At 36.9% G+C, this 12655-nt stretch overlaps 1 protein-coding gene across 1 annotated transcript in view; it reads right to left on the bottom strand.

The window, feature by feature from the left end:
• LOC149797962 (multifunctional protein ADE2-like) overlaps positions 1-12655 on the bottom strand; it is a 44093-nt gene that overhangs the window by 19095 nt on the left and 12343 nt on the right. The window contains exons 4-5 of the mRNA XM_089963045.1: positions 11140-11347; positions 2132-2301 (exon numbers count right to left, since the gene is read on the bottom strand). Of these exons, the coding sequence (XP_089819171.1) occupies positions 2132-2301; positions 11140-11347 (378 nt within the window). The remainder of the gene's footprint in view (positions 1-2131; positions 2302-11139; positions 11348-12655) is intronic.

The following is a 12655-nucleotide window of genomic DNA, read 5'->3' as shown; positions in this document are numbered from 1 at the left end:
TTTAAATGTGACTTTTTGAGTTTTCAATTTTTGGAAGGCTTCGGAATAATTAGATGATGAGGAATTTTTAAAGAATGTATCAGCAAGAACATTTGCTATGTCACGTTTTGAGCTAAAATTGTTATTGTTCAGTTTCAGATGTCGGAAAGAATTGTATTTTCTCTTTCCGTTTATTTTGCGGATCGTGTCCCAAACTTTCTTAGTTGAGGAACAAGAGTTTAAAGAGGAAACATATTTCTTCCATGATGCTCGTTTACTTTCTTTGATTGTGCGGCGAGCTTTGGCCCGGAGAATACCATATTTACTTAAATTCTAGGGCATCGGATGATTGTTAAATTTTTTCAAAGGCTTCTCGGCGTTGTCGTATGGCTTCCTTACATTCCTTAGTGAACCAAGGTTTTAGGGTTCTTTTACAGTTTGTTGAGGACTTGGGGATAGAGTCTTCTGCAATGTTGGTTAAAATAGATGTAAAATGCTGAATGGCGTCGTTAACATTGAAAACTGTATCCTCATTCAGCCTAGTTTTACAGAGTGTTTCAAACTTGGCCCAGTCGGCCTTCTTTAAATTCCATTGTGGAATTACTTCATCAATTGTAGAGTTAAGATTGACAAGGGAGATTGGGAAGTGATCGCTGCTGTGAAGGTCATCAGCGACCTTCCATTCATAGTCCAAAAGCATCGAAGGAGAACAAATTGTCAAATCGATGCATGTGTATGTACCCGTGCCTGGGTGTAAATATGTCGGTGTTTTGGTGTTATAAAGACACAGATTGTGTCTAGAAATAAAGTCTTCAACTTTGTGACCTCTGTCACTTATATGATTTGATCCCCATAAAATGTTATGGGCATTAAAATCCCCAAGTAAAACAAAGGGTGCGGGAAGCTGTTGAACAAGATTGTCGAGTTCGTTTGGTACTAGGTTAGTGTTTGGCGGTAAGTAAATAGAGCAAAATGTAATCACTTGAGGTAGAGTGACGCTTACAGCAATGGCTTGTAAATTGGTGTTTAAATGGATGAAGCTATGAGGGGCTCTGTTGTTCACAATAACAGAGACTCCTCCTGAGGCTCTGTCAACATTCTGTGAGTAGGTGTTAAACAGTGAGTAGTTTTTGAGTGTGACGTTCTCCGTATCTTTCAAAAAAGTCTCCTGAAGACATAGTACTGCAGGATCATGTTTGTTTATAAGCAGAAGAATATCGTGATAGTTGGCTTTAAGTCCTCTACAGTTCCATTGTATGATGGTGTTCTTCATTATAAGTTTATATTGGAGACTCTGGACCTAGTTAGACCTTTCGCGGAGGCAATCTGGTTATTTCTCTGGAGGAAGTACGGGGGTGAATTTTTTGTTGTTAGGTCTGGAGCTACCTTGAGCGCATAGAGCAGATTCTTCTGCATCCATGCTCTCAATGTCTCCAAACCTGTTATATAGTCTGATGGGGTCATCTGACCCCTTTTGTTGTCTGTTTCCATGAGATTTTTTACTTTTTGGTGATTTCGGTGGTTGGGTATTATTAAATGTAGTCTGAGTAGATGCCGTGTTTTTCTGTGCTTGGTAATGGGGGGGTGTTTGAATTTGGTGTTGAATCGGGTGCTTCTGTTTGTGTTTGAGTGTCCTTCGTTGTTTTAGGATTGCTCTTCACTACAGTGGAGAAGGATGGGCTGTTTTCGCCTGTACAAGTTTTCTGGCTTCTGGATAGGGAATATTATTTGTGTATTTTACCCTCTGAATTTCCTTCTCCTGTTTCCAGGTATCGCAATCCTTAGAATTTGCGTGGTGCTCTTTTCCACAGTTGACGCAATGCGGAGTTGCTCTACAATCAGATTCCTGATGAGCATTGTCTCCGCATCGGCCACATATTTGGCTTTTGGAGCAGCGGTCTTCGTGATGGCCGTATTTTTGACACTTATAACACCGAAGGGGGTTTGGAATGTAAATCTCTACCTTTACTTGCAAAAAGCCAACTTTTACCACTTTGGGTACAGTTGGCCTGTTGAAGGTGAGTACAATGGTGTTGGTGTCCTGCAGATTGTTGTTACATTTAATACGTATTCGTCGGACTGCAGTGACACCTTCACCTTTCATTCCTTCAATGATATCACTGATTATTAATTTTCAACTTCAACAACTTACTGTGACTCTTTCTGCAACCCATTCAAAGTTCCTCTTCACTGTGTCCAAAGCTTCCTGTGTGACCTCCTTCAGTTCTCTGTACACCTGTTTGTCCTTCATGAGTCTTCGGTCTCCAGCAGGCCACAATCGCCAGGAGTCACTATCAATTACATCTGCAACTAGGATCTCTCCTGTAAGAAAATAAATTTGTTATCTGAACCTTTTTAAATTTTTCCCAGACTTACCCCCACTATTTTACCTGGATCACAAGGTTTATCCACCAAACACAATTCGAGACAAGGGGTTCATAAAGATAAATAACATCTGAGACCATCCTTAAAAAGCAATGCATACACATCTGTTCTATTATATGAAGGCTATTTCTTGGGTGAGTGAAAATGGGGCCTGTGATCTGTAATTTCTTTAACACATTAACCCCTTGAGGTTTTTGTAGTTTTCGTCTGAAATTTGAGTAGGAAAAACATTTTGAAAGATATTTCTGAATACATCCAAAAACAACAACTTGCAGGTGATCTTCCAATATAATACTGCCTAGTTGTGTTAGAAACATAGTTTTTCATTGGCTATTTGGCTTACGCATAAGCAGAAGGGTAAAAGTTGGAATCCTTTTTTTTTTTGCTTAACAGACCCATTATTTTTGTATCAAGACCACTCTTTATTCCAAATGCTCATCTTATCCTACTTTTTGCAAAGGTTCACCTGTCTGTTTGCAGTTCATACCGGTTTGCCTTAGATCTGAGACCAAAAAGTCTAAAATCAGGACACAAAATTGGATTCCGACCACGAGCGAATTTTGGGTTTAAAAAAATCAGGTCCAAAAATGAGGTTTTTCCCTCTGTATTTTTTAGTGCAACTAGAAATTCCAGATTATTTGGTATCATTGTAGAGCTACATCTGTCTACCTTTCTACAATACCACCCACTTTAGTGTATCATGCATAACCATGACACTACATAGCTCGGCAGTAGGCTACTACCTCCTGCCCCTTAAACTCATCAATATGGGTTAATGTGTTAAAGGTGGACCAATTGCAAACAATATTTTCAAGAGTAAATTGCTCAAATAGGATATACTGCATGACTTCCAATATCTTTTATTGGGACAGGGGCAGATTGTTTGCCTGTAAAAACTTAAGACTATTACATATATTAAAATGAAAAGTAATAATTTGTTTGCTTTATTTAGCTAAGTCCAAGTTATTGGGCAGAATATCTCAAGATAATTGTTGTTCGTGGCAATCACAAATATCCATACAAGATGAATGACCCACCAATATCATGTCATTGAGTTCTAAGTCAGATGCTCAATAAATGTTTAATATTTTAAATAAATTTACCCACCCACCCCATTTTAAACAATGAAATCTGACCTAAGCGTTCCAAATGTAAAGCATCATACCAAATCTGGTTTTAATCTCTGTAAGTGGAAAGTGAAGTCAAGCAGGGACAATAACTACAATTTTTTTATACAGAAAAACAGAACTGGATTTACTTAATTCAAACCCTTGTATTATGTTTGGGTTGACACATCCATAAAATGCTGCTACAAATGATGAAAACTGGTCTTGACCTTAAAAAAAAAACAACGCATGTTTTTTTAAAAAAAGCATGTTTTTTTGGGGTTGCACACACCGTAATGTGATCATGGAGTCCTACATGAAGGATCAGTGACATGCCAGTGTCCACTTAATTGGGTAGATATTAACACTATATCATGGCCACTATTATGGATTTTTTTGTCCTTCCCCCCACCCTTCATTTTTTGACTTACGGTGGAATAGATGAACTCTCCTGAAGAATCTATCAGGCACCATCCAGGTGTGACATTCTTACTTCAAAATAAGGTGCAATATGGTAAGAGTGATAAATACTGCCAAGTTGTCATCAGTTTGAACCACTTTTTGTGCCAGGCCTCCAAGTGAAATATGCCTTGGTTCAGGTGTGCCAAGGCCGAATGTAGAAGGAGATGGTAGATTGTGACTGCCAAAACATGGTTTTTTTTAATAACATCTTCCAATGAAGAATGAAATCAATAAATCCACAAAGTAGCAAAAGCTCTAACTTTATCATTGGATTTAATGAATTAAAGATCTCTCTCAGTAAGACTGTCCAGACTTCTGGTTGTTGTTGTTGTGGGGTTTAACACCATTTTTCAGCACACGATAGGCTATACATGGCAGCCAGTATTAATGGTGGAGGAAGAACCTGGGAAAACCCCGGAAAGAACCACCGACCCACGAGAAGCTACTGGCAAGCTTTCTCACATACCCACATTGGCTGAATCCAAGACTCGAACCGGTACAGAGAGAGGTGAGATGGCAGTGATCCATAACGGAGAGTGCTTTAGACCACTTGGGGCCTCGTCCAGACTTTTGGAAATGCAACACATAAGAGCAGCCCTTTAGAAGTAAAAATCACTTCCTACCCTTTATTCTTCCTTCAAAAGTGGTCAAACAAAACCATAAAGCCCTAACTAGGCACAATAAATGTAAATCATTATCTGCACAGATACAATATAGACTGAGGACCTCCAAAAGGAGTGAAGCAACCAAAGAAGCTGTGAACAACCTTTTGGAATTAAATGTCATGAAACTTGCTCCTTTGTCTCACAGAAGCTGATAAGATGGGAAACAGATTGTAAGGTAAGATTCTCAAAAGAGGCTAAACCCAATGGTTCATGGAGTAGGGTAGGGTGGCGAGTTTGAAATATAAAAACAAACAAGAACACCACACACAAGAACATACATGCCAACCCCTGGCAAGGAAAAAGTGTAATCCAAGTGGACAAAAAGAGTAAACCAAGCAGAAAAAGAGTAATCCACATATAACATGATAAATATTCAATGAGCATATATACAAAATGATTTATTTATCCATCTGGACTTTTAACATCAATTATTGCTTCAAGTTTTCATATATACCACTTTGAGCTTTAAAACGCAACAGACTCTCATACTGCATTTCAAAACACTTTGTACCAGCTGAGACTATGAATGTTTGGCACACCAGTAGAGTACTAAGTGCTTGGTTACAGAGCCTGGATCTGAATTCAGTTTTATTTTTGTAAACAATACACCACTATCTTGATAACTCGTAAACCTGCTTATAACGCAGGGTCAGGCGTGGATCAAATTTTTTAAACCAGAAAATACCCGAAAAATTGATCCCTATTTGTTGAACTTGAAGAAAAGCACGATCAAAATTGATAATGAAAACTTTGATGTATCGCTCATTTTATAGTTGAAAACGGTAGATAGGACCTGGAAATTTTAATCAACACTATGAAATATCAAATTTAAAAATGTGTCATACAATTTTTTTTTACATTTTCTTTCCAAGTGACATTCCTAGTACACCACAATTAACGATATTTAAGAAAATTTTGATCAATGAAAAGGTCACTTACACCGAATGGAGGCAGTAAATTAATTAAATTAAATTAAATACATTTTTTTATCAATTGAAATTTGTGTTCTAGCTCTATCTTTTAGTTCCTTTAAAGTGTAAGCGTCATAAATGCAATGTGTCCTCTAGTAATTAAACGTAAAATGCATCAATCTACCATAACCGCTTTGTCTGCGAGCGTTTCTCTGAGAACCTAATTAAGTGCCAACCAAGTTTTGATAGTAACTGACTTGTGGAAGTATTTGTTGTATTGTTGCAATGAATTAAAAGCTGGTCTCCTTTGTATTATCACGTTAATTATGTCTTTAAATAAAATAAAGGAGGTGGAATAAAAGACGTTAAAAGGCATGAAAATCCTCAAAAATTACAAATCTAGCGGCCCTGGTCGTATGAACTCACTTCAATTGATCAATCGAATACTGTAATAATGTTATTGTGCATGTAACATAAACTACCTTAAATTAACTGACTCTTTCATAAAGATGATCAAAGATAACAAGGCAGCCAAGCAAAATGAGTATTTCGTAAAAATAAAGAGCTTGATTTCAAATGCAGATCATTGTGGACAAGCAAGTTTCAGAGAATTCTTGAACTGGCACTATCCTCAAGGATGAAATGAAATATTATTACTTCCAATGAAATCACGACATCAATACTGTACTAACTGAATAATAAAAAAATTGAGTTTTGATGTAGATGACTGACTCACGAAATAAATGTCACGTAGTTTTGAAAAAAATGATTCTTGTTTGGTTATGTATAAACAGTTAGTCTAGCTCCCTGCTCTGTGGACTCCCAATCTGGCAGGATACTATTAAACACCACTATGGGAACCAAACTCATCAAGAAAACAAAAAGCAGTGATGTAATACAGATTTTTCGTGGACACTTGACTGTTTTTTAAACCAGATGGAACGATCTTGCATATGTTGGAAATGTTGAAAATAAATGTTATTTAAACTGAATAACGTACAACTTTATTTAGAAAAAGCACATTATTAAAAATTTTTTATCAACGTAATTGTAAAATGAGCATTCAGCCATTAAACAGACCAGTTCCCTAACGCTGCTAAACCCCCACGGTTTTCTTGATATCAAAGCAGTTTTTAAATATTTTTGGAGGTCCCTCAGTAACTCGCACCACGCTTATAGTGCGGTCTATGTTTGTGGACCCCATTGTGTGCAAGTTATCGAGGGAGAGGTGTACTGAACAATCTCTCACAGTCAGCTTTAGAATGGTAAAGAATCAATATTCTTTTCATAACCTGACAAAGAGGAAATTTATATCTTACAGTTATTGGGTCTTTTAGCTGGAAAATAAGATGAAAAAATCAACTCTGTCTGAATGAAGCACATTGTCAGGTAGAGTGCCAATTTGATACTTCAGGATATCTCTTTCCAATTTATCAGCAGCCTTTCCTGCAGCATGGTGCATCATATGACAGAGACAACCTGATATGTGCAATGATGGAGACATTTTTCAAAATATAGAATGCAACTCTTTTATGAATTCCAGTCATCAATAATGCAGTATCAGCTGAAAACCCCCCATACAGTTCTGCCAACTTAAGTTTATTCAAAGCATTATCAAGCAAATAAAAAAATATTTTCTTCAGTGGAATCTGTTAATTCTGTTAATGAAAGAAGAGCACTCTGACTTTGCCCTTTTTGTTGTCAAAGTCTCTTACACATACTGGGTACAACTTTTTGTCATAATCACTACTCCTGTCTGTTGTCCAGTTTTCATGGCTTCTAAAATTTTAAGTGAAGTATCTTCTGCAAAACACCTAACAATATTTGATAATTTTGTTCTTGCACATGCATATTTTCTGCAATTTTGGAATCAGGAAACATCTGTTTGAACAAAGGACCAATGTAGTCTTCTACTGCTACGGGTATTCCATGTTATATAAGAACTCAGTAGATAACACCTCTGCTTTTATAAAACTGGTGTCCACAATTTAGTTCTGCTGTAAATAAGAAATTACCTTAGTATTGGAGTTAGTAAAACTAGCTAATTCAAGGTTTCTTTGTTTTACAACCATGACCAATATTAAAATCCTTTCCACGCAGCCTGCAAGGTGCGTGAAGCTGCCCTAGAATGGAACTCTGTATTTCAACTTTTCCTAATCCATCTGTGAAATTATTTTTAAAATATTTTTGCTCTAACACACGCATCGACAAGAATAAATCTGAATGGACTTTTTGCGCCACATACCTCCAGACTGGCTCTGTACCAGATATGAATTAGTTAGAACAAAGAATCTGCAAGCAAAGATTAAAAGTTAGAAAACCAGTCTGTTCTCTCCTAACTAAGCCATACAGCTCTTATAAATAGAAACCAAGGTCAAAAACTGAAAGCAGAAACCAGCATGTTTCTTGGAAATGGGGCAACTGCTATAAATAGAACATAATACTATTAGGAAAGTGCATGCAAATCTTCATCCATCAGTATCAACACAGAGTTGTGGGGTTGAGTTATCGTGCTAGTATACTCTTATGTCGTAGTTACATAGAAGCCATCTGTTCTAGAATATGGTCTGTGGATGTTATAAAAAAAATGAGAAAACAAATTATTAATTTTTTGGGGAGGGGAATATACCAAAAACGTGTAAGCGCAATGGCTGGCATGTATGCAAGAAACTCTATCTAGGCATGAGAGAGCAAGTGAGAACATGACCTTTGCAGCTCTTAAGATTGCAAATATAAGGTGTGAACAAATGGCATGGCCAAAGGACTTGTGTTGCACATGACTGCCCAATAGCCATTAAATAGAAGAGACCAAACTACCACTATGCTCACATAGGGACAGCTAGGATTAATGCCTTTTCTACTGAACATTGTGCAGAAACTGTCTCCTGGCCTGAATGATGCAATCTGCAACCTTGGTCAAAAACTTCTCCTAGCAGACATATCATTTAAGATGAGCCAGGCATGAAGGTGGAGACTCTTGTAAACTACTGTGCATCAGAGATCATTTGTGCTGCAACAGCGAGGCAATGCATGTCATGTGACTGGTCAACCAACAGGTCGAGAAGACTGCTGAATTGCGATCATTGAGGCTATCAAAATGAGCTATGCAGTGAAGATCTGGACTTGAGCACTTGCATAATAATTCTGCACAGCGGGAGGGTGAAAACAAACAAAGAATCCCAGTTCAACTGGAGGGCATCCACTGTCCAGGCCCCCTGGTCGAGGACTCTGGAAATGTAAGAGGGGAGCTTGTTGTTCAGCCTTGTTGCAACCAAGTTATCTCTTACAGTCTGAACAGCCAATCTGCTACAAATTGGTGTAGAGACCATTCCAAAAGGACAACCCTGTCGATCCTTGACAGGCTGTTTGGCAGAATATTTGTGCCAGAATTATGAACATTTAGGGTGATCCCTTCCATGGTTGCCCAGCAAAGGGGGTTCCAATCCTCCACACAGAAAGAGAAGGAGAATTTTCTAAAGTGAAACTGGATTAAGTATCATTCCTCATATCAATCATATGTTATATTCAACTAGACCTATGACGTCGGTCTAAAAATTCCAGTGTAGACGTAACATGTTTTTCTCCAACACTTTTACTGTTAGAACTATTGTGGTGGTACTTTCAGAAGTCAACTGTCTTGAAACACATTACCCTTCCCTGAAAAAAGGTCAGAGAAAAGCATGAGGGTCCTTGGCAAAAAGGAGGATTTTCTGAAATGAAACTGTATACTTCCTTATTATACCAATCATATGTTATATTCAACTAGACCTATGTCGTCTGTCTAATAATTCAAGTGTAGACCCATGTCCCCCAAAACTATTGTGGTAAAGTCCACTGTACTGAAACATGCTACTCTTCCCAGAAAGAAGGTTAGCAATTCTTTCAATCAATAAAAATATATCATAACTATTTATCTGTATAACATTCGACCAAACAAAAAAATTGTGTCTGATCGGTCAACTATTCCTGTTTCTCATTGCTGACCCTAGTACTTTTCCCCATGGTACAAAAAAGTCCTTAAAAAAATACATGTTTTAAAAAAAAGAAAACATAATTTTAAAACCAGTGCAATAGGAAACGCACATTTTATTCTTGGTCCAACTGCACAAAATAACATACTCACAAATCTCCTTATATATATATATATATATATATACATAGACATTTTACTTAATTTGTGGATTTGGCCTGTCAAATTGATTCTTTAGACGTATTTTATTTTGCAAATTAACAAATGATGGTGGTTCTGTGGCTAAAACAATACTACAGCCAGTATGAGCACATACCAAACAATGTCAAGGTCAATACCTAACACCATGTCTTTGTCTGAATGGTCAATATGAAACAGCTGCAGCAACCAAACAACACGAAGCCAAGTGGTAACTGAAACATAACAATCAACATCTCATGCCTGAACCACTTATCCCATAAAGTTGCAACATCAGTACATTTTGATGAATGTGTTAAGTGGATCACGTCATCATTGCAAATGTGAACTGGACACAAAAGTAACAACTGCCCCTTCCTCTATGCAATCAGCAGGCTATACATCCTTAGACATGCAGCTGAGGAAAGTGGTTGAAGATAAAACTCATATCTTTTGCTCTGAGAAAGCTGGTCATGCGGAATACATCTGCAACTGCAGAATTATTTATGTAACAACTATATGTGTAGTACAAAACCTGAAGTGCTTATTCAAAGGTTATGTCCAAAAATCAATGAAGTGTGAACTTTATTACTGTTCTCTAGTGTATAATTATCATTAGTTAGTGGATAAGTGGGCTTAATTAGTTTATATAGTGTTGAATTAGTTTATGTACATAATGATGCATTAATTTACATATATAGTATTGAATTAGTACTGACGCATCAAACATTAGTATCAGTATTTCATAGTCTATTACTTTGCAATTAAAATATGTGGATAAAGTAAGATGTGCTTTCAGAAAGATTTAAATTTCAAGAGGAAAGTTTATTACCTGTTACTAGAATGACATGTTTATGTTTGCTGTATCTAAACTTTAGATTATTGAGATGGATCACAGCTTAAGCCTTAAATCATAAGAAACTGAAGAGAATAAAATCAATTTTTTGTCATTATTATATTTGCGGAATAATGACAGCAGTTTCACTCAAGTGAAGATTCGATGTAATAAGTATTAAAAATAATTTTGATACACCATGTTGTTATTCTTTCTTCCATTATCAGCACAGGTGAACTTGATATGCCATAGACATGTGCTGAGGTTATGGCTTTAATTGAAATTGGCATAACCCAAATGTATAATGCACAGATCTGCACATGAGCCAAATCACATGGCACCAGCAATGGCATAAAAATGAGTACAGTGGCACAAAATTAAATTTTCTTCAATATAAATGGCGTCAAAATGAAAGTGCACAAATTGTCACCTGTAATGCTATTCTTTACAACTTTACATTTTTTTCTATTTCAATCTGACCGATCTCATCAATTTAAGGCAGTGAGTGTAAAACCAAGCGCAATCAAACATCTATATTATCCATAATTTAGTAGGACCACAGTAGTGTTCAACCTTCTTAAGTAGCTAATGAAAGTTTAAATAGCACTGTACAAAATGAATATAGGATAAAACTCTCAAATTAACATACCTGTATCATGCTGAACTCCAAATTCAATCTTCATGTCTATCAGCGAACAGTCCTGTGAGGCCCAACATCTCTCCAAAATCTCAAACACTGTCACTGTGGTCTTGCTCATGATGTCCAGTTCTGCTGGGCCAATCTCTATGCCTCCACGGACAAGTTTGGCTGCCACACACTGCTCATATGACCACTGTGGGTCATGGTTGGCATCATCCTGCAGGAAACATCAATGTCAGGGGTTGAAAAATCTCCAAAAATCCACCAGCCAAGTCAGGCAAGTACTAGAAATTGTTACTTGCCTAGACAGGCAGATACTAGAAATTGTTACTTGCCCAGTCAGGCAAGTACTAGAAATTGTTACTTGCCCAGTCAGGCAAGTACTAGAAACTGGTACTTTCCCAGTCAGGCAAGTACTAGAAATTGTTACTTGCCCAAAATAAACTCTTACACATGCAGTTATAATAGAAATCTTCAAGTGACCTAAATTCAATTATGTGAAAGGTACTTTTTCCAGAATTTATTATGCAATCCTTCTAAGACTACATGTAATTAATTACTAATTGGGACCAGTCTGTTCTCCAAGTGATAACTGCTTTTCATTCCTGATCAGTGTAAGCCAAGTGCTTGTGTGAGCTTGATGCAAAATAAACAAACAAAAGATGCCCCCCTCCCAAACTTCCTGCAGAAAGGATTAATTTGGAAATATTCTTGATATAGTATCCTTTTCATTAAAGAGAAACACTGGTCAGCATCAAATCAATATCAGAAAATTCACTCAACAACTAGAAATTTTCAACTTGCCATTGCAAGTTGGAAAAGTGAAATTTCAACCCATGAATGCTTATAGTCCTTATAAAAACTATATTGCTAACTGCATATCAGAAAACGAGGTTTGATCTTGGGAGTCACATTAGGACAAAAAAGTTTTATTATGCCCAGCCAACCAGAGTTAAGTACCATGTTCAAGCAAATGTGACAGTGATAGACCTTACCTGACCTAGGCAAGATTCAAATCCCCACTTATGGTCACATAAGTCATCCACAATAACTACTAAGCTAATGTGACTACTTGGTCATGAGACTGATGTGAATCAAAGTTGTTACTGTTTGCCTCTGAACATGTGACACCATCACGAAAAGCAGAGTTTTCAAACCTCACACAGGAAATAAACGATATTTCAATCAATAAATAAGAAATTGTTTCATCCATGGTGTTTCTCAGTTTGACTGATATTTTTCCACCTTGAGTGATTGCAGTATCAACAATTCCAACCACAGTTAGCAAATGACTTCTAATGATTATATTAACAAAGCATGGACACAAAATTTTAGGCAGTTTTTTTTCCAATTGTTAAGTACCAGAGAAGGTTGTTGCTAGAACCACAATGGCTCAGAGAAAACTGACAAGGTTTTTCTCATCTGCTACATCATCTGCAGAACCTCAAATACAGTCACATGCACCTTTTCAAATGGAGAACTGCAAATGAACTGGAATGAAAACTAAAGCTCAACATTTCTGTAT

Source organism: Sinohyriopsis cumingii, chromosome 6, assembly GCF_028554795.1.
Source record: "Sinohyriopsis cumingii isolate HCF-2022 chromosome 6, ASM2855479v2, whole genome shotgun sequence".
Taxonomy (NCBI): Eukaryota; Metazoa; Mollusca; class Bivalvia; order Unionida; family Unionidae; genus Sinohyriopsis; species Sinohyriopsis cumingii.
This window is presented reverse-complemented; position numbering and strand designations above follow the sequence as displayed.